This window comes from Numida meleagris, chromosome 3, assembly GCF_002078875.1.
Source record: "Numida meleagris isolate 19003 breed g44 Domestic line chromosome 3, NumMel1.0, whole genome shotgun sequence".
NCBI lineage: Eukaryota > Metazoa > Chordata > Aves > Galliformes > Numididae > Numida > Numida meleagris.
Window position 1 is genome coordinate 39,462,310 of NC_034411.1, and position 23,599 is coordinate 39,485,908.

The 23,599-nt window shown below is 39.1% G+C and overlaps 1 protein-coding gene across 2 annotated transcripts in view; it reads left to right on the forward strand.

Moving 5' to 3' along the window:
- SIPA1L2 (signal induced proliferation associated 1 like 2) overlaps positions 1-9,551 on the forward strand; it is a 145,351-nt gene extending 135,800 nt beyond the window's left edge. For both annotated transcript variants that reach the window (XM_021391453.1, XM_021391454.1), the window contains 3 exons: positions 3,344-3,467; positions 6,017-6,098; positions 6,964-9,551. In XM_021391453.1, coding sequence (XP_021247128.1) covers positions 3,344-3,467; positions 6,017-6,098; positions 6,964-7,110 — 353 coding nt within the window. In that variant the 3' untranslated portion in view covers positions 7,111-9,551. The remainder of the gene's footprint in view (positions 1-3,343; positions 3,468-6,016; positions 6,099-6,963) is intronic.

Genomic DNA, 23,599 nt, shown 5'->3' on the forward strand with positions numbered 1-23,599 from the left:
GGGCCCCATCCAACCTGGCCTTGAACGTGTTCAGGGTTGGGGCATCCACACCTTCACTGTGCAGCCTATGCCAGGGCCTCATCACCCTCATAGCGAAGAATTTCTTCCTAATGTCTGACCTACATCTTCTCTCTTTCAGTTTAAAGCCATTTACCCTTGTGCTATTACTATACTGCCCGATAAAGAGTCTTTCCCATGTTTCCTGTGGGCCCTGGATAGGTACTGGAAGGCAGCTATTAAGTCTCCCTGGAGCCTTCTCGTTTTCAGGCTGAACAACCCCAATTCTCTCAGCCTGTCATTGCATTGTCTTCTCAAATTGTTTATGCGCATGGGTCCTTGCATGGTTTGGCAAGAACGTCCCAGCTAAAAACTAAAGCTCTGAGATTTTAGCATTTAGAGATGTCCTCATAATTTTGAGGAAGCAGTATCTACAGTATAATAGTCAGAAATAAGCTCAATTGTTCAATTGAAAAGTTAAGCATCAACAAAGGTAGCATTGATTTCATTTATGTGAACAGAGTCAGGCCAGTTCTGTTGGGAATAAATAAAAACAGAATCAGCAGGAAGATTTTGGCTTTTGAAGTACAAGTTCAATTTTAACCACAGTTCAGCTTTAAAAGCCATTCTGATTTAAATAGTAAGTTGGTGAAACTATTGCTAAGCACGAATGCTTACAGAGAGATCAATGAGGCTTGATATAGAGTTATTGAAAATAAAAATGCATCCTTAAAAGTGCTTGAAAAGTATTCAAAGGCAAAATATTTTAGTACTGAAGGATCTTGTTGATGTACTAGTTTGTTCCGTCAGTAACTTGTTCAGAGAATGATTTTGACACCAACCAGGCTTTTGAAAATTACCTAACTATTTCGAAGAGCAACACAGCAATTTACATAGTATGCTATATAACTGGAGACTTCTGGTTATTAATGGCCATGTAGTGACTTTGTTCCTCACCCGAGGAATGGGAGATGTTTTCATATTTTATGAATGTAGGAATATTTGACAAATATTTTTCAGTTATGCTATGTAAATAGAAAAGGGTTAATAATTTATTTCCTATTCTAAGTGTTACTGTTTTTAATAACATGCATTTGAAATTCATTATGGAAAATACAAGGAAGAAAAGTTAATCCACAAATTATACTAAATTGCAAGCACCCATTTTTTTGTATTTTTCTTTTGTAGTGTGTTGAAGTAATATGAAGATATTTTAAAATATTGCGTTTAAACCTTTCATCATGTGATTCCATTAACAGCTGCATGCATCTACTCTTACATCTGCTTTTACCCATCAAGAGAAAGCTACTTTAAAACACTGCTGGAGAGAATAAACTGACAAAACATATTCTCAACTGACAAAATATGATGAATGAGTGGCCATTCTCTTTAATTAAGCTTACTAGGCAGCAGAATTAAAACATGGGTTTTTATCTTACAGAGAGTATGGCCTCTGAGATGCAGTGTCACACATCGCTTATTAGTGACCATAGAAAAAATAGCAATAGCATAGCATAACGTCTGTTGCTGATTTTGTTTTCTTCTGCCAAGAGGTAATGAAAATGCAAACAGTATAAAAGAGAAATTGATAATTAGATACATACTTCAAACTTATGACCCAATCCATAGTCAGTCTGATTGTTTATGCAGTTTTGTTTCTGGCCTACATACTGCTTTTGAGTTGGGAAACTGGTTTTGGTTTGTCTGTACTTATTAAATCTATCCCACTTAATATGTTTCAAATTGATAGTGTTTAAAATTATATTCTTATCTTATTGTCAACACATATGAAAACATCATGTTCAAATTTGTTGAGGTCCATCACAAGTTAGAAATAAGGTTAAAATCAGATTAAATGAGCTGTGATCTTTAAAATTGGATAAAAACGTGACATCCAATTTTTCTTCTTTATATAATAGAACGAATTGTTAATATTTGCTATTCTGAAAAAAAAAAGTTCATTTAGAAATGCCTTTAAAGCTGCTTTTGAATGATTTTCTATTTTTATTTGGGACAAGTTTTAAAACAAGTTTTTCTTCCTAGTGAAAGTGATCTGTCCTGCTTTCAGTGTTTGGGTTTGGAGTTTGGAGGATTGTCTTTTTGTGTGCTGTGCCAAATTGCCATGCTGTGTATCACAACACTGGGTATTATTATTAGAGACACTGGGCGTGACATCGCATGCTTTACTGTAATGTTGGTGTACAAAAATGATTTTGTAAGGCTGGTGGTGAGAGCCAGCGTGAGTTGCACTGGGAGTATCCCACTATGTGAACTTTAAATAAGGGCCACAGCTACTTTAGTGGAGATGGATTGTCTTGTTTATAGGAACATTCTAAATCTTATTCCAGGTTTTGACTCAGATGAAGAACTTGGGCCGTTCTGTCATCATACGCCGTTTCTAGGTGATGATTTGGGATTGATGACTTTTTATATTTTGTAAACTTTCTTTAATATTTCCTATGTTTGCACGTTTGCATGATAATGCAAGCTTTGGGTCTGTGGGGTGGTAGAGCAAGGGGAGAAAAGGTGAGGCAGGCATGTTGTTACCAGAATTTAAACAAACCTAAGGACTTGGATTTTGTTTGACAGAAATAAGTTGAATGAATCTCCACAGAATATGGATAATTTTTTTTTTAATAGAAGACAAATTAAATCCTAATGAATGCATCATTTACTCCCATTCTGTGCAATTATGATCTGCATGGCATAGTTCTATTATGTGGTAACTGATGTATTTTGGCAACCACACTGTATTTCCATAGGTAAAACCTTTGCTTGTTAGATTACTCTCTAGCGCAATCCAATGTAGGTAATAGTGTGCCTTTGTAATATATGTAACAAAAACCTCAACTGATAAAACTAGTATGAATTTGTTGTTTTTTTCCAGTCTGCAGATTACCAGAAGGTTCTGCAGATGCTTGAGACAATAGTAAACGGTACAAAAAAAGTACAAAATGGGCAGTACAGATTTCTGAGGATTCCAAGGACTCTAAGTCCAAGGAAAATACAAACTTTTTCATTGAATTCATATTTACACTGGTTGTGGCCCTGAGTTCTCAAGCGGTTTTCTGTGGATTTCATCAAGACCAATTTACTGATCATATCAGCCTTATCTGGTCCAAACAGATCTGAGGTGCAAAAAATTTGCTTTGAGGTTGCCTTTGGATGCAGATGTGGGGAAGCCAACTAATTATAATATACTTTACATCTGCTGACTATCTTCGAAGCTATGATGTAGAAACCTACATCCTTTTGTTGAACTGAGCAAGAATAATGGCTGTAGTATAGCCTTTTATTTTATATATATGTCCAGCTTTAAACATAACCTTACGTTACTTTTTTGCAGATCAGAGAGTAGCATCATTTTGTACCTTGGATGATATGCAGCATGCTCAGGGTTTGGAAGGAACACAAGAATTACCTTTGGATGAGAGTCCCACAGATGGAAAAGATTTTCTTGAAGCTGCTGGGTATGTCAAAACTACAGCACATTTATTTAAAACAAAACTAAACAAAAAATTAGCTTTTTTCTCCTAATGTTGCTTGTTACATACACTTTTCCTTAACTTATATATTGTAAAGGAGAAGGGGACATGGGAGGAGGTGGAAAGAAAAAACTGGACAAAATGAATAATTTGTGCAGCCAAAAAGTGAAGAAGGAAAATAAGAGTCAGCATGTCATGTAGTGGGTGTCAACCCTGCCCATGGCAGTTGGTTTGGAACTAGTGGATAGCTAAGATCCTTTCCAACCCAAACCATTCTATGATCCTGTGATTCAATGTGAGAAAAAAAAGAAACCAGAGGAGTATAGGAAGTAGAGCACCATTGCTCTGAAAATATGCAAGTTTCAAAATTAAATGTGCTACTTTATTAGAAAGAAAAAAAAGAAAAAAAAAGAAAAAAAGAAAAATGGGTAGGAGATGTACTTGGATGCTTGTTTCAAGGTCAGTGTTCTGGAGCAAATGCTGTAATTATTCTGATGTTACTTACCTTTGGCTATGGGCAGTTTAGAATTTTGTTGAAACTGTTCAGAAATTAACATGTTATAAGACCTGAGGAAGAAAATGAGACATCGGATGGAATTATCTTGGTCTAGCTACTGGTTTATGAAAGTTTAGAATGTTTTCTTACTGCTCTTCAGCTGACAGGTTTTAACCATAGGGAAATGACAAGCTCTTTAACTTCAAAAGTCCCCTCCATGACACTGCCTTGCGTAATAGTTGCCATAAAGAATTAAAATCCTAACAGTTCCTTACAGTCCTAATTTAGATCAAGAAGTTACTGGACAAAGACTCCTTCTCTGTCTACCAAAACAATCTGTGTGCAGTGCACGCAATTTTGTTTGTGTGAAAATTGCCTTTGTCTTCACAATAGTGTTTTTGCCTTGTATATGACTGTTAAAAAAAAAAAAATACTTCCTCTAGGAACTATCAGTGAAAATGGCTCTTAGGGGTTTGCTTCAAAATGCATGATGTCTAATCGTCTACATGAATGTTTCATTATTTCATAGCAGAGCTGTTGCCTTGACAGATCACACCTTCACTTTACCTTTGAAAAATGTTGTTTCTTGGAATCAACCTCAGAGCAGTTTCATCTAGGAAATCTGCAGCATAGCCAGGCAAAGCTCTCTCATTAGAATAATACAGGTAGATGCAGAGTTTTATGCAATTAACCTGAACTGATCTATTGCATCTTAAAGCCAAATTTTTCACTGTGCTCCTATGCAATAGTAGTTTGTATTACATTCATTTCTGTTTTAATCTGAACTGGTAAAAGGAGCTCAGCTCAGTAGTATGCAAGACTCTTATCTGCAGCAAACATGTCAGACCTTGGAGCAGGTGTTCCTACTTATTTTTTGCAGCTGTTCACATTCAAGGAAAAAATGCTACTTTTTTTGCCTACACAGAGAGAAATAAATCAGGAGAACCCGTAACTGAGGACTGCGGGAAACTTCTATGACAAAACTGCCCAAATTCTTCACCCCCAGTGATCTGAATGTACCCCTGTCTTCTCTGTTGTTGGGTGCAGATTCTGTCCATTAGCTCACGTTGGAAGGGAAGCACATCTCTGATTAGTTTTCCTCTTCAGCAGCAGGAGTGGAAGAACAGGAAATGGAAGGTTAAGAAAGCTTTTAGTCTTCTTGCTTGTCAGAGCGTCACATTTAAATCTAAACACATTTTAAACAAACAAACTTACATGAATTAAATACACTTATTTCCATTACTTCTAAGTCCACATCCTTCACCAGCTAGTGATCAGTATGGACTGCAAAAAGATTTTAAAGTGTTCATCTTGAAGCATTGGAAAATGACTGATTTTTGCACTTGCTTGAAGCAACTGATTTAGCTTTGTATATAAAGCTGCTCTCTCTTCAGCTTTTCTCTTCTAGACAAAGTAATTCACTTTACGGCTAATTTCATCTATAACAAATATGAAACTCTCCCACAGTGTTCATTGTCATACAGGAAACAGTAGCTATTCTCACTATTTTCCTCCAGTCATGCATTTGATTAACCTGTAGTAATATTTCATATGTTTTGACCTTTAAGCAAAATATTTGTCTCCATGAAGCTGTAGGTTTATCTTTTGCTGGAAATGGCATAACTGCAGACCAGACAAAAGAATTCAAACAGCTCCTTTAATTTGCAAAAAATTACTACTGCAGCTTGCTTCAGATTAGTACAGTCCTTATCTGAAAGCAGCTTGTTAACAAATGTGCTCAGCATACCGTTTACCAGCAAGTTTGACTTGCAATATGAAGGTAAAATCATTCTAATTTCTGCGAGATTTGCATGAGAAGCAGTGTCACATTTCAATATTTTCAAATACTGTAGCAATGGGTTTATGTTCTGATGGTAGTCTTCCACTGTTGCTGCTTTTATCTCTGTTTTCCCAACTATCCCTAAAGCGATTTGCTTCCTCTGCTATCAGTAAAAGCATTATTTTGCAAAAGAGGGTTGAGAAAATGGTTGAAATGTTTTTAAGTAACCCAGAGTGAAGGCAGTGGTTTACTTTACAGGGAGCATGCTCCAACTACTCTGACTGGGAAAGTTAACCAGCTAGAAGTGATCCTCCGGCAATTACAAACCGACCTGAGAAAGGTAAGAGTTTGCTATCGGTATTATTACTCTCCAATTTTAATAGCTAGATTTTTGCGTGGAGTTCATCAAGGGCTTGTAAGTAAGATAGTTAAAATAGGTAATATGATGATGATTATGAATGGTATGGCCCAGTGATAAGCGCAAAAAGTCCTGTAGGAGTGGCTATACAAACAAATTGCCATGAGGTTAGCTAGTTTGCAGGTCACTGACTACTCCAGAATAAATTATCCTACATATAGTCATACTCTGTAATAAATAGGGTAGTTTATCCCTATTTTGTGGTGTTTGGAATTTAGCAAAGGATAGGGCTATAGACACAGATGCTATTGCTAAGCAGTTAGCACTCTAGATTTGTCATCCTTCTTGCCTCGTGTGTGCCTCAGTCAAGTAACAGTGACTTGATTTATCTCGTTTGCTGTAATTCCAGAGCTGGGAACAATGCCGAGGACTGGTAGAAATAAGGCTGCTTTTGGTCAGAAAATAATTATTATAGGGGAGATTTTGAAATTAGATAATTTTCTTCCTTCCTGGGCTTTCACATGTCATTTGTAATACTTAAAATCTTCTTATTCTTTTACTACTTGAGTTTTTGTTGAATTGAATGAATTTCTATGATTTTTATATTGAAGGAACATCTAGCTTTCTTGTTAGCTTGCATCATTTTATCTTCGAAACAACATACTAAGAAGGAGTGAGGCACTTGAAAACATTTTGGAAATCAACTTACACTTAGCAGCTGTCAGAATGGATTAGGGAGCCCAACGTAATGTAGCTGAATGGTTTGCATAGAAATATTAACAATAACAATAAGTGCTTGAATCTTGACTGCTTACTTTCTTCAACTTGTGTTGTCTCTATTAACCAGGAAAAACAAGACAAAGCAGTTCTCCAAGCAGAGGTACAGCATCTGAGGCAAGATAATATGAGGCTGCAAGAGGAGTCTCAAACAGCAGCTGCTCAACTGAGGAAATTTACAGAATGGTTCTTCAATACGATAGACAAAAAATCCTAATGGCTGAACCCCAATAAAATACTCACTTGTAACAGCTGTAATATAGCAGCTGTATTGTTTCGAGTTAACGGGGTAATAATTTCACTGTGTTCACAATCCATTTTAGGTGTTTCTGCTACATTCTCTATCCAGTCCTGTTCATTTGAAAAGGAGAAAGACCTGTGGTAACCTGTCTTTAAACTCATATGAAGAAAGCAGAGAATAGCAGATATTTGTTTGTGTGAAGATGAATGTAAAAAAATTCCTAGTGTCATTTTAGACATTTTTAGAAGATGTGCTGGCTAGGGCTTGCCTGAAGAGGAATATTCGGGGTTTTAGTTCCTGCATTTCAGGTGCACTGGTGAAGATGTTAAAGCAATTTACATTAGCTTGGGCTTCAGTATTGTAAGATAAAAAGAATAACCAGACATATACTTTAATGTTTAAAAGGTGCTCTATTTTTTTGTATGTACAGTAGTTTTATTTCCACAGTCCACATCGTCATAGCAATAAGAATGGAGGTATAGTGAATAGTCAAAAAGCTGTGTTTATAAAATGTTAGCACTGATGTGTTTAACACTAGTTTGGATGCAGATACATTAGAGATTATTTATTTGCAGGAACAAATGGTGCCTGAATATAAACAGTGTTCTGATTTTCTAAAGATACACATGCCTTGTAAATGGCTCGCTGGGGTTAGCCCACTCCCAACTTCTGTTACTTTTGTATAGTTGATGTTCAGCTAAACAGTTATACTGCTTAACTATTGGAATCATGTATGGTGTGAGCCAGCCAATCAATTGTACAATGCCAAATTTGTTTATCTTTGTACAGAAGCTTTGATCAAGTGTCTTGTATTTAACACCTTTATTTAAGCTTATTTAACCTTAAATTGTTGATTTTATAAAGTTTGTTTTATCTGCACTATGGTGAGGTCAGTTGGTTGCAAGTTGTAATATTTTTAGCTTGCCAAGACTGTACTGAGGAGTTCTAGAAAATTCTAACAATTGGATGCTGCTAGTACACAACTGATTTGTTTGTATGCTTTAACATTTTTAACCGTTTAATTTGAAATGAACATACATCCTGCTTTTTTAATAAATGTTCAAAATCTAAACCTGAAAAATTACTTTATCTTGTATCATCTACAGCTACTGTCATCACTAATACTCTAGGTTTCTGTTCAGCTCAGTCTAGGTTCTCAATCTGGAATCAGTCCAAACTCCCAGAGCTCTTACAATCTCTTAGTACTGATGAGGGATTGTCACCATTATCTATGTTGATTTATTTGGTGTGTCCTATCCTATTACTGAGGATGTAGCTTCATAGGTCAAGGAGTAAAAGTTATTTTAACCGTTCATAAGCATTCGTTAGTGACCAATGAGAAAAACTGATTTACACATAAATATGTTCTAAAGAACAAAAAATGAAAAGGTATCTAGCTTTCTTGTATTATTTTATATCAATCAAAACAGCAAATAACTTCCATCCCTCCTCTTGTGTCTGCAATTGAAGATTTGATTGCAGTGTTAGCATGTGAGATGTGAAAGTAGGTTGATGATAGCTTGCACTACTTTGTTCCTCTTCTGTTTTGTGTGTGATATTGAGCTATATGTACTAAATCTGCTCCAAAAAAAGTAGAAGTTTACAAAATGAAATGAAGCTAATAAGAACCTTTGAAGGTATACTTCTGAAAGAAAAAGAAATCATTCAAGAACATGTTTGTATCCCATTTACATTTCAATGTCTGAGTGCATTCAGGCAGATCTACAGAAAATTGTAGAATTGTTAAAATATATATGCAACTGATGCAAATAAAATTCTGTATCCATTGTTAGCTTATATTGGCTAAGAAATGTTTCATAAGACAAATGTATATTTCTGCTCTAATGATTGTTCTGATTAACTGGTCTTAGGAAAGGTTACATGGGCAGTAAACCAATGCTTTGATATCTTTATATTCAAATGAAAAAGTCTATTTTGTCTTTGTATTTTTCATCAAAAACTCTGACTCTTACATACCAAAGAATATTCATTAAGCTATATCAACATAGAGTAATTAAACATGGCAGTCATGTGTTACACTAGATTCTAATTTAAACACCTTACAAGAGTCATTAGCAAATCCATCTGGCTGGAGACCTTGCCAAAATAGCAGTGCTGAACAGCTCGCGCAATTTGTCTGTGAACATGTTTCCATGAGGACTGTTTGCCCTCTTTGAGAAGCTGTGTTAATGGAAGTGAGCTGGAGAATAAGCTTTGTCTGAAGGAATGTTGTTAGGTTTGTGTGAGATTTTATAGTCCAGTATAAATTTCAGTGTTAATCTCTATCTCTCAATTATTGAAAACAATTATTATTATGATTAGCTGTGCAAAAAGGATTTTCAGTAGTTACTTTTCTCCCTTTCCTATCAATTAAAAGCATTTTGTTTCTGTCAGTGGCAGAAAACCTTTCCTACAAATCTCTTACTGCCTTTACTGACCATTTCTTCACAAAAGTAGTTTTGTAAGGAAGAAGCATTCTTCTTCCTCAAGTGTCCTTCACCATAGGACTATGTTTTATTCTGGCTGTTACTGTTTTAATGACATGTGAATACAGTATTTGTTAGGGATCATAATACAGGTTTGGCAAAGGTAAAGTGTATTTAACTGGACACTTCAGTTATCTGATTTTTTAAGAATAATACTCTGAGACATTTTACTGTTAAGAATGCATGATTTATACATGTGGAGAGACAAAGGCTTAAGTCAACATTAGCAACTAAGTGTGGAGCACTAGAAAAATTGACAGTGTTGATAATGCAAGCTTTTGGGTTGGGAGGAGATCACTCAGACTCTTTCTTGTCCAGTCTCGTGACTGGGCAGCCTTTGGTGGCTGAAATCATGTTAGGTTGGCTCTGGTTTAGTTTTATCTGGAAGGATTCCAGGCTCTGTGCAATAAATCCAATCCATATGAACCAAAGCATAGTAAGTGGGGATGGTCTGAAAATTCACTTCAAAGATTCTTTTGTGATCTGAACTAAAACAATAATATGGAAGTGATTTAGATGTCAGAAAAGTCTTTCCAGCACAGTAGACCATGCTGTGAAGTACCAAGATGCAGAAACCAAACCAACAAACTCAGGCATTTACTTTTGTAGGAGGGAAAAATATAAATCACGACAAGATTACCAAATGTTCTACGTCTGCCTTAAAAATGACACCATAATTTATATATAGATCCCTACTGAAAGGGATCCTTATTGAGACTTTTGTCACACAATGGACTGTATTTTATTGTGTATAGGTTTGGGTTTTTTTCAGATCACTATTAATGAAAATCGGGGATAATTTCTGCTATTTTGTTGACAACATACTGTGGTCACTGTGGTCAGTAGGCATGTGATAGATTTATACAGAATCTTTATGAGGTGCTTGAGGGATGAGAGAGTGACCTGAGACAGCCAGCATAGCTTCATCAAGGGCAGGTCGTACCTGGCCAATCTGATGGTCTTCTGTGATGAAGTGATGGCATCAGTGGACAAAGGGAAGGCAATTGAGGTCATGTACCTGGACTTGTGCAAGGCTTTTGACATGATCCCCCACCACATCCTTGTCTGAAAATTGGAGAGATATGGATTTGAATGGTGAACTATTTGGTAGATAAGGAATTGGTTGGAAGGTCATAGCCTGAGGGTTGTGGTCAATGGCTCTGCCCTCAAGAGGCCCCATCTGGAGTACTGCGTCCATGTCTCAGGCCCCCAGTACAGGAAAGATGTGGAGCATTTAGAGAGGGTCTAGAGGAGGTTCATGAAGATGATGGACAGGTTGGAGGTGCTGGAGCACCTCTCCTGTGAAGGCTGAAGGAGCTAGGCTTGTTCAGCCTGGAGAAGAGAAGGGTGTGGAGAGACCTAATTGCAGCCTCCCAATGTTTAAAGGAAATTTATAAAATGGAGGGAAATCAACTTTTTACGTGTAAACTTAGTGACAGAACAAGGAGAAAGGGTTTCAAACTAAATGAAGGAAGATTCAGATTAGATGTAGGGGAAGTTTTTGACTGCAATGGTGGTGATGTGCTGGAACTGGTTGCCTGGAGAAGTTGTGATGCCCTGTCCCTGGAGCTGTTCAAGGCCAGGCTGGATGGGGCCATGGGCAGCCTGATCTGGTACCTGATCTAGTGGTTGTCAACTCTGCCTGCAGTGGGGGGTTGGAACCTGATGATCCTTGAGGACCCTTCCAACCTAAGCCATTCTGTGATTCTTTATACGTCTTCTGTGTATGGTTTAATATAAATTCTGAAAGTAACTCTACTTTTTTTGTGCCCCAAATCAAGTTGTTTGAGAAATAAATGCCTCAATTACTAGTAATACAATCACATAAGTAAATTTTATAGCAAACATTTAGAAAAACAATTTTCAGTCTGTAAAAAAGTTGCTAGACGTATTGTGATATTTTTGCACCAGTATTTCATGAGCTCTCTGGAATACTTCTTTTACTCTGAAATGCTCTGAAATTAGATTTTTGTTCTAATATCTAAGAAATTTAGTGAAATCCAGGAGTTGGTGTTGTTTGATTTGAAAACATCGGAACATTAATTATTGCCAAACAAATTATTTGTTACCCTAGGTTTTAACTTTAACAGCAAAAACTGGAAGGAAAAGAACGTATTTCAATCCAAAAGCAAAATTTTTAGACAAAAGCTTGCTTCTGTGTGTGTGGGAGCAGATTATGCAAAGTGAGGAGCAAATATGTATTTTAGGAATCCAGAAATTAATTTGCCCAGAAAATAAACCTTAATCTCAGCTCTTTTCTCTGTGCATATGGGATGCCTTTTTCGTTAGGTTCCCCACACTTCCTCTATTTCACTCCTCAGCAAGTTCCCTTGCTTTCTCTCAAGAAGAATCCAGTGGCACATGATCTGGAAGGAACACACATTGAGCTGCAATAGCCCCCTGGTCTGGACAGCCAGGAACAGTTTAATGTGGGTTTGGACAAAGCCACAGAGAGGCAGAGACTAAACATTTTTCAGTCTTTGTTCCTGTCATTCTCCACAGTGCCTGTAGAACAGAAAGCAAGGCAGGTTGGACTCCATCCAGCCTTGCAGAATGTAAAACTTTACTGTGGTATGAGAGTGAATTATCATTCAACATTCAATTTCTTAAGTTTCTCACTGTCTTATCACAGTACTAGCTTTTGGAATGATTTTTGAGTCATGAGTAAAGCCACCAGTCAAGAATATGTGCTTCCAAAATAGCTATACCTAGCAGATTCCTAGAATCTTCACCAGGGAAGCAATTAAAAGAAAAAAAAGGGAGGGTGCAGAGGGGAGGAGGAGGCAGGGAGGATATTTGCTTACGTTTTCAATTCTTTTGATTTTCTTCCCATCCTTCCAGACAGGGGAATGACACTTCTGGCTGTTGTGCCAAATTACGGGGAACCAGTAGGACCACAGAATGGAATGAATGGGCTTAATTGTTTGTCAACGGTTTACGGGCGTTAGGCCCGATTCCGTGACAAAGGGGACGGGGGACCCAAGGGCCCACGTCCCGGGAAAAGGGGAAAGGGGAAAAGGGTAGGGAGATGGCCCTGAGAGCAAAGAACAGCGGCAACAATCTGAGGAGAAACAAACTAATTTACTAAATAAAATATCGGAATGCAAAACAACACACTATAATACAATATAATTACAATTTAAGCTGATAAATCCAACATAGAGAGAGAGAATGTCCCAAAGTCAAGGTAGGCCTTACTCTACTACCGACGATAAGACGGCTGGAGAGCGAGGTGCTGCCAAGACGAGAGACGGCGGAAAAAGGGACGAGGTCTCGTGATCTGCAAGTTTTTATACTGCGAGCTTCTATCTTTTCCCTCCGGCTGGAAAATGGTAACAAAGGAGCAAAGTACCGTGGGGACTGTAGTAGTCCTTCTCTTCTGAGAACTAGGTATGTCCACTACATGATGTTATGATGTGGAATACCAATAACCGAAAATCACAAAACCATGACATTGTTCCACTTTTCCACTTAATTGTTCCCTTCCACTTAAGAGATCACGTGAAGGTATCAAACAGTTCAGTATGGGATTTTTATTTATTATACTGACTTCTCTAGAGAGGTAGTTTTATGTTCTTTGTTCCATTTTTAAACATATGAGCTTTTTGTTTCTACTAACCACTGATGTTTAAAGGCTTCTAAATATGATAAAAGCCACACTGACGTTATAATAGGGACAACCAGAGGCTGATAGGGGAGCAATAAAAATATCTTAGTTTTGCAAAAAAAGCTATAAATCTATTTTATGTTTTTCTGTGTTCCTGTTATAAAATAGCAAATCATTAAATCTCAAAAGCTGAAAAACAGTAGATGGGCATTTTCTGACCAACATCAGAAAGCCCAAAGACTATTACATATTCTGTGATATCAGTTCATGTGTCCTCGTGTCTGTAGAGCAGCTATGTGTTTGCAGTAAATCTGAGGCAAGGTGATGGAGAATTAAGAGACAAAAAATACCATGTCAGAAAGTGGGATGTGCAAAATACACTAATAGAAATTCGGGGCATTATCTGAGTTGTACTTTTATTGATGACAGATGTCCAAATATTAGAATTTTAATAAAATTGGAAATATTTATGTATCCTGCCTATTGCTTTGTAAATCCACTGTTTGGGACCTAGAAAGCAATTGAGACTACCTCAAGAAAAAAATTTTCTCATGACTTAACCCTGGAAGAAATCTGAAAGAAGATCTATGGTATTCAGACTTAATATGTAAGCTTTGTTAGTCCGAAATTTGAAGTGTTGGTAGCTCAGTCCTTTTCATCTTTGTTTCCTGTTTGAAACTGTTGAAAGTGTGGCTATTTGAGTGACCAAGGCTGTCAGTAATAGAATAAGTATGTGCCTCTAGAGTTGTCCAGAAGTGAGTACCAGCCTACCCATCTTTTATTATCCATAACATTATTTTATGACTTTGGTAGATAGCATATTTTTAAGATTTTTTTTGTGTTGTAAATCTGAGATCTGCGTTCTCATCAGTGCTGTGTTTCTTGCTCTAAAAACATTTTATTCACAAACCCAAGACATAGCATTTCTTTTAAACAAGGCATGTTCCAGGAAATATATTCTTGCATACTGCTGACAGTGTGCTTTAAGCACACTTTAAGCTGCTGGGCTCGAGGTTGTTCCCTAACAGATTTGAAATGCTTTTAAAATTGAATTGTTGACAATATTTTGCCTCATAACTCCCAGATTCTTGATCATCCCTTCCTTTGGTAAGAGCTTAGTGTTTATCAGTAGGGGTTTCAGTTTAAATAAGCACAGAATTTTAGACTTGCAGTATCCTCATTTTGTAGGAAATGCATTTTTTTCAAAGGTACAAAAATCCTCTCTTCTTCTTTTCTGGGCCTTCTTCCGTCATGGAGCTCAAAAAGGAACTCAGCACCTAAACAATTCAAAGCCCTTTTTAGTGAAATATTTGTTGATTAGTATGGGACCCTACATATAAGCACTAATTAATGTTAAAAATTGTTCAGCATGTTTTCAGGTTGCATACAGGCCAGAAGTGACCTTGTTTCAAGTGAGGGAAATGCTATTCCATCGATTCCAGTTCACATTGACTTGGACATTGAGGAATGAGTCATCTACCATTCAAAAGAGAAAACAAACAATGGGCTCATTCCTATGTATTTTAACGTCACCTAGCCATCAGAAGATGCTTATCATTTAGCCAGCAGTACTCCAAATGGCATCACTGAATTGGACTGTGTTTTGTAGGCATGTGCATACTGGGTGGCAGATTTCTTTGGAAATATCAGTAAATATGATTCAATTCCTCTGGTGTTAATCAAGTTCAATATAATTAAAATTACCGAAGAGAATAAAACTGGGAGAAATGATCAGTCTCTTTGTCTGAAATGGTGAATTACATCCAGACCATGTTTAAAAATGAGGTCAAGGGATTAGACCAAAACAGGATATGAAAATAAAATTGAAGTCTGTCTTTATTAACCATGACCTCAGTAGCCCACAGTTTTTTGGCTCATTGATTTCTAATGTTAATGTGGTTTAAACCTCTTACTAAGCTCTGAAGAATGTTCTTTCAACAGAACCATATCTATTAAATGAGTCATTTGCTCTTTAAAACTAGATAGCCTCCCAGCACAGCATGCAGTAAGCCTCCTAACGTCTCGCCAATTGTCCAGCAAGAGAAACGTTTATGCTGAGAAACGTTAAAGGGATGCTGACAGAAGAGTTTCATCATTTGTAAATAGCCTTATTAAGGTTCATGCAGAAAATCCTCTTGGATACTTGAAATGTGGATTGTCGCTAAGGCTGTGTATAGGTACTTTCCTTCCCTGTCTGTCCTAGTTTGTTATTGCAGTGCAGCTCGGAGTTGTTCAGCTGCTGATTTATTATTTTTGTATCTAAAACAAGTATGAAATACAAGAGATCTGAGAAGATTCAGACTAGCACAGATGAGCATCCTTTTTACATGTTTCTATAACATCATAGGGATAATTTAATAATCCTCACAGAGAGAAAAAGAGAGAAATGATTAGGCATGCATATTTAACTGGCCAGTGTGTAATTGCTGAATACACCAAATGTTCTCTGTCAAACCATGCAGACAGCAAACCACATTACAGTGAATGGCCGACAATATGGTGATCATGACTTGTCCACTTGCTATGAATTTCCTCCATAAAAATCACTGTTTTTCACCCCAAGGAAAATTCTCAGAAATACCCCAGCTGCATTTTTGTGGAAATTATGTGGAAATGCTTACTTACTGTTAATGTTATGAAGCCTTTAGTGTTATGAATGAGACCGGGATTGCTGATCTATGCTGACAGGAAACTGAGATACCCAGAGCACAGAGGCAGATATCCCTGCACCTTTCCTTGAAGGGAATACGCCTGAAATATCAAAAGGGCTCCCAGTCAAATGCATAATTTGATTAGAATACAGATGAGAGCAAGGTAATTGCTGACAGAGATACTCTGATCTTTTGATGGAGACAAACCTATTTTTCTCTGGTGTTGAAAAATAAGTCTTTACTCTCTGTCCACGAGGGATAGCTATTTCCTCTTGCTCATACCATGGAGCTTTGAGCAGCTTCCTAGACTGCAGGGTCCCACCTGATACCTGAAGAAACTGCTTTCCCCTGGCAGCCTATGGTTATCTGTGAGTCTTCGTGTTGCAGGCAAGCCTCCTGTTCTCTCTGGGAGTCCCCAGCCAGCCTGCAGGCTCCCTGCTGTCTATTCCCTGCCTTCCACCAGAGGCTTTCACCTGCCCCACATGCTGCAGCAAGCTGCTTGTTTGCATGCCAAAGCAAACCAGCCTTCCTTTCTGCTGTCCAGCTGTAGCCTTTAAAATTGTACCTAACACAAAAGTAAACAGTGATCAAACAAATGCAGCTGATAGCATCCCTCCCAATTATCTACTCATTTTCTGAAATGTTTGCTTGTGGTCGTATAACGAGAACTCTGGAAAATCTGGTGTTACCAGTACTAAGTGCATACTGTGGACTGCAGCTGGAAATGCAGGAAATAAAGTGGGTTTGAAAAAATGTAAACAGCTTGGTCTGATTGAAGTCATCTACAGGGAGAAGCAACACAAGAATCTTCAAATACTTTGAAGGCTCTGAGATGGTTCAAAACTTGATTGTAGAAAATGTAGAAATGTTTCTGGTGGCAAACAAATAGGTTCAGGATTCCTGGGTTATTTTGGAATTAACTGTAGGAGTTCACTGTGCATAAAGCAACTTTTCTGGCATTCAAAAGCTGTCAACTGTACAGCTAAAGATCTATCCCTTTGAAGGCATCTTTAACCTGCAATATGCTTAAGGTATTGTAATGTCTAAAAAAAGTGCTCCTCTATGAACCTTGTACTATGGAGGGTTTTATTCCAGCTCTGAGCAGGATGTATGGAGAACTCTCAGTTTTCAGGGAGGCTGCTTTTTGTTCACTTTATATTATGTGATGGCTTTAAACTTGCTAAGGCAACATTGCCAGAAAAGTAAACACTCTCCTTCATCTCAAAGTGAACGTTCTTCATTTGCCCTGCCTGGATTTGCAGGGTCCAGAGTCTATTTTTCATGCATGCATAGACTTCCTTCTTTCTCTGTGATAAACCACATTTCCTTTTGAAGCTGTTTTAGTTACTGAGTTACTATGAATTAACTGAACTTACAATTTTTCCCAGAAATGTTAGCTGGAAGGAATGTCTGGAGGTCATCCTGTCCAGTCTCTTGGACTATCACCACTGATATACCTGGTAAGTTATGGTTTTGTGTCACCAAGTCTTACAGACCTCCAAGGATGGAGATTCCACTGTCTAACTGGGTAGCTTGTATTATCTCCCAGTAAAGGTTTTTTCCCTAATGTCCAACCCAAGCCGCGGTCTGTGATCCTTGGCCCTCCTTACATCATCTGGCATTCCTTTGGCTGATTCATATGAGTGAATACCCTACAAGTATTTGTAGACTACTATTAAATCATCCCTTAACCTCCTCATTATCAGATTAAAAAAGCCCAGTTCTCTCCACTGCCCCTTTTTGTCCATGCACTGAAGGCCCCTGACTGTCTCAGTAGTGTTTCTGCTGCTCTCTCTCCAGTTTGTTGCCACCCATCTTGTACTAGGAATCCAAAATCAAACAGTGTTCCAATGTGCCTTACTGGTACAGTGAATTGTCCTGTATATCCAGGGGCATGCGGAGTAACTACAGTTTCCTTCCTTTTCTCACCAATCTGAACTCCCTTTGGAGGTGCCATAATTTTTCTTTTTGTTACATGTAGCTACAGTTTGAGAACAGGAGATGCTTTGCTGTTTATGGCATCAGTTGAAGTGGCAACAAAGGTGAAGACATGCACAGATGCACACATGCTTGTGATGGGCACAGTGAGAAGTGTTGGTGTTTGAAGTCAGTGCTGCTTTGTGTTCCATACAAAGTAGTATCCCTCAAAGGGGATTTATCATTTTTGAATAAATGAGAACAGGGGGTGTGAGATGCACTCACCTATCTTACCTTGGTTGAGACAAGTTTGGAGTATTGTTGGATGCCTTAGAAAATGGTATATGATCATCTGGAAGCAGGTTTTATAACCCAGGATTTCTATCCTTTTGGACAGGTTGTTATGAGAAGAGGTCAGCTGGCTTCAGGCTGGTGTTAAAGCAGGATCAAGTAAAGGCACATTGAGCTTTTAATAAACAGTCTTTGAGCCTGAACTACCACTATGCCATTCTAGTTTACTTCTAGGGTGACCCAATTCAGTAAATGTTATTATACTTCGTATTAGCTTCAAACCAGAGCTGCTCATTGTTGAATCAAGCCCCATGTTTAGATCAAGATAGACAGAACTGTGTTTTTAAAAGTGCTAAAATATTTGTTTATTTGTTTTGGAAGGTGTTTAAACATGTTAAGGAAAATTAGTTCTAGGCTGAATATTTGTATGACATGTTCTGCCTACAGCAAATTTCTGACAGAGCTACAGATCTCTAAAAATAAGATTTAAAATGGGGATGTTTATGCAACCCTTAATGCTTGTGGTACCAGTGCTTGTTGCCGCAATAGTAAGTAGAATAACAGAATGTTGCCACGTTGTGTTGTATTTTTGACCTCTTGTTTCATCTTGTGAGACAAATTGATCCTTGAACATTAGGGCCGTGAAGGTTTATCTGAGTAGAAATATTTTCCAGATATTTGTAATGAAACTCAACATGCTACAGTGAATTATTCTGGTCAGTTTCAAGTGTTATCAGCAGTAAAGCAGAAGGATCATCAAAAGGAAACAGTAACAGGGATCTTTGCTATGCTTTTGTCTAACATGCCACAGCTGATTGTTTCTAGAGAGCAAAAGTACACAAAACCCAATAATGAGTGCAGGAAATTAACTCCTGCTGTTCCTAGCACACTGGAACATTTCTGGGTTCTGCCAAGGGGGCAGTTGGTGGTCAGGTATTGCAACTGGAGAAGAGACATCAAGGAGAGTTGAGCTTTCTGCTGCCTCTCCCCTCTGTTACTGGTGGTGCTCACAGCCCCTCCAGTGGCACCACTGGTTGTAGAATCAAAGAATCATAGAACTGTTCAGGTTAGAAAAGACTTTCAAGATCATTAAGTCCAACCTCAACCTAACCATACTAGTGGGAGGTTGTGTGGGAGGCAGTGAGAATGGGAAGACAGAGGTATGTTGCTACATTTGTGCCTCTTTGGCACCATACTGAGTCACCTCTGGATCTTTTGCTTACACTTTAGATCACACTACTCAAGTTATTTGAATCGTTCTTCAAGGTAATGGAAATCATGCTGTGGAGCAGAGCCAGCCTCTCAAGGGCCAGAGTAGCTGGAAGAGCAACAGCTTGGCCTCTCCCTCTTCATGCTCTGGGCTGCCTTGCTGCAGCCTGGGATATCTGTCTGGGATATCTGAACTTTGGGAGGATGGAGTGCCTCAGCCACAGATCTGCAGCAAGGCTGAAGCCTCCTGTGACTGAACCGGCCTCTCTTGTGTATCCCTATGAAAGGGTTTGGCTGGGTCAGGGGTCATTTTGTCTTAGTGACATGGGGCTGTCATTAGGGCAGGCCCCACAGTTGCACTTGCTGAATTTGATCGCATTTCTTCACAGCCTGGAGAGCTCCGATGTGTACTGGTGCTTTAGCAGGAAAACCAGCCCAATGCTTATGGCCTGTAGTTTTGTAACAGCCTCCAGAACTAGAGAAACAGGACTCCTTTGGTGTCACTGGCAAAGCCCGTTACCCCAGTGTACTGTTGTCAGATACTGGCTTGAAGGGTGCAAGTCCGGCACTGATTATGGGAACAGCGTATAAGACATCCACAGTGAAGTGAACGTATTTGTTTCTCCAAAATGAGGTGCTTTTTTTTGAGACTATCCTTAGCCTATAAACATTCTTTATTTTGCATGTGTTTCTCCAGTAGCTTACCCAGGGCAGGGGTTAGGAACAGTACTGTTGTGAGACTGTAACTGTTTATATATTAAACCTCACAGGAGAATCTCCTTTATGGGCTGTTCTGTATTTCAGACCATGTAGCCTTCCTTCCATACACTCCGCAGTCACAAAGAGGTGCACTTGAAGGTCTCAATTCCTAGATCAGATAATCAACATAGAGAAGGTAACCTTGTGTTAGGTGGATGTCTTCAGGAAAATCTTACATTAAACAACCACAAGTCAACAAACTTATAAAAGAAGTGGGGTTTCTGTTACTGTGTTTTCTCTGATAACCTCCAAGGCAGAGTTAGGAGTTTCCTTGCTTGTTCTGCTCATATTCCACAGAAAAACCTTCACCTTTTGTCCTCACCCCACAGATGAAATCCCATCACACTCGGGCAGGTAATCTACTTTGATTCGGTTGCAAAGTGAAATCAATAACCTCATTTAAAAAACTTGCTGAAGGCAGGGAATCTCCCTCATATTGGGCATGCTATCAAGAAGAATCTGCCACTCTGTGTACAACCTGACCTCCAGCCTGCAAGGATAAGTACTTTGAGAAAGCATGAGGGATTTAGTAGCAAAATCAAGTGAGAGGAGAGAAGACTGTGATAAGAACTATGTACAGATACTGAGGAGTTATTAGGATTATACCACATTTCAGTTTTTCTGTCACAAACTTTTCCCATAGATTTTCTAAGTAACTGTTTGAGCCAATATGCATGGGAGGATATAAGGTACGTATAGACGAATAAGTTGCCACATTGAAAGTGTAAGTAGCAGAGGACACATTGATTCTATTGCTTTCCACACTGTACGCAAACGACAGACAAAGTCATGGTGTCTCTCTGAAATCATGAGTTTCTTTCATCATTGCTGAGAAAATGTCCATTTCCTTTTTCCAAAAGGCTGTTTGAGGCACTGCAGAGGAAGAAAGCCAAAGCAGCTGAAGCTGAATGCCATATTTTGGGCTTCCCTCACTGAAAACAAAAGCACACTGCTAGTCTGATGGCAGAGGAGACCTGTTTTCAGAAGGGGAAACCATGCTGTCTCTGACTTGCAGCCTACATCTGGCTCTTGTCCTTTAGGAAAGGAATAAAATTGTTTTCCAGATTTTCTGGAATTTTTATGTTTTCTAGATTTGGAACATGTATGCTTTCTAATCATTTCTAACCATCTTTCAAATGTCCTTTTACATTCAAGGAGTGGAAGATTTCATAGGGTGACTCCATCTCCTGAAGCCTCAAATAATGCTCACTGATATTCTCAGAGAAAGTGGCAATTCTTGAAGGAACTTGGACATCTGAAGATAAAGAAGAGTGCGAATTATAAGAAACAAACAACTCCCCCATTCTCTATGAATCTGTGAATGATCAGACAGGTTTACTGAAGTGCAATCTCCACTTCTTCCATTAACATCTTGTGGGAGGGGACAGAGTCCCATACACTCCTATTGCAATTGCAGCCACTCAACCTGAGTGGCCCCAGGGCAGTAACAGGAGTCCTGTTGAGCCACATAGCATGTGTTACAGAAGGAGCATTTGAACTCTGCGGTCCCCCTTGCATAACCTTCTTGCCTAACCCCCACTAAGTGCAGTCAAGTTAGGTATTCTCCTGTCTGCTGTGACTTCGAGACCATTCATACATTGCATCAGTTCCTGAGGTATGTGCCAAGCTGACAACTAGTCAGAGCCACAAATAGGCAGTGATACTTGATTCACCATCACAAAGTCATCAGTACATATCCTCTGGATATTCTGCTAGCCAAACACACTCTGCCTCCATTTTACTGGCTGTAGAGCGTTCATCTGTTTTTGTTGAGCTGCTGTTGTGCTTGGCAATGATTTGGATGAACTCCGTTCTTAGGTCACAAAAGGATATTTTGTGAAGGCCTGAGTGGCTGCCAGGGAGTATGGATTACTTTAATCTTAAAGGAAAACTGTGGTAGCATCAAAAAACACCATTCCATCTGTGGCTCCCACCCATGGCTGCAAAGAGTGTTGCTGTCAACCAGGAGAAATGAAAAAGTTGCAGACTGACTCTAACAGGGAGACCAAAGCATGATATTCATTACCTTGGGCGTGTTTGCTCAATATTGTTGATGAGCGAGCAAAGGTTGCATATCTGGGACATATAAAGAAGAGAAGTGTGGAAAAAAGTATGAAGAATCCCTAGAAACATGGTGAGACTGTGATCTCCCCATGAAGACTGGGGAGGATTGATATTTTCCAGGCATGAATGTTTTTTTCCTACTACTGAAGTGCTGCAGTGACAACCCCTGACCTGGATGCTCATGCTGTAGACCACTGAAATCATAATTTCAGGTGCCTACAATAGCTGCATAAGCATGGGAAGTTCAGGGAGCTCCAAAGAGACCTACCTCCCTGCAAACCTATGGAGCTCTTTCCAGAAGAGAAAGTGCAGGTTTGCGGGAGGTGAGGGCAGCTACAGCAACAAGAAGGCCATGAAGAGCATGGGAGTGACTGGCTCTGTTCAGGTATTCCTCCTGGTGCACGAGGCTGATGTTTTCCCATCCACTGAGGGTCCTATAGGCCTTCCCATTGCAGGTGGAGCCACCTGTCCCAGCTCCCAGGAGCACCCAACCTGAGACCGCCATGGCCAGGGCTGCCTCAAGCAGCGTCACTGTGCAGGAAGGCAGATACAACTCATTGACAACAGACATCTGACTTGTTTCTGGAGATATACCTGTTTCGTCAGCATCTGATTTCTGCTGCCTCAAGCTGCAGACATCTGGAGTAGGCTGAGTGGGAGTGATTGTATTTAAATACGTGCTGTCTCAGTGTTTTCTACGCTTGTGCAGAATCATGTTTTTTCTGCTGGTAGAGGACATTGCAATAAGTTGAGCAGATGGGGAAGACCACCTGGAAGGCAGAATCACTGCCACCCCCACCACCCATTCTGCTGACAGCCCACTCCAAGCCTGGTGCATAGGGCTCTCTCTTGACCCCAGAGAAGCCTTGAGATTTGGGTGTTTCCACTGGTCTAAGTATGTCATTAAGCCTCAGCCTGATAGCAGGCTCAATAGCACTTGATAAGAATTGGAGCCAGGGAAATATTAAATTTAAATCTGTTTATTTCTCTTTGATGCTGATAAAAGATGAACAATGCATAAAGCTTTGTTCTCTCTAGAGCAGGAAGCCAGCAACAAACTCAATTTCACCCGAGAGTAGCCAAGAAAAAAACAGGTGAATTTGTCTTTGAAGCCTAAGCACTGATCATAAAATATATGACTTTATTACAGCACGTGCTTCCTCTGGGTCCTTGGGGAAGGTCGCTATAGCTGCAATATAAGGGACATCCTGTTGCCTCTCGGTTATTTCAGGTTGTACAAAGCAACTACTCCTATTTATAATGCGTGAAAAGTTCAGCCACTGGAGTTTCCTGCCTGGCTGATTCTACCCTAATTTACAGAACTACCAGATTCCCTGGGCAGGAATCCCCCTCTTGAAGAAAGCTTCTCACCCACAGTAGAGCCTGGGCAGTTTCACTTGCCTGTGCCAGCTCCTGCCTGGGATCCTGCAAGAAGAGCAGGGCAGGCAGCAGACAGGGTGAGACAGGCGGAACAGCATTCT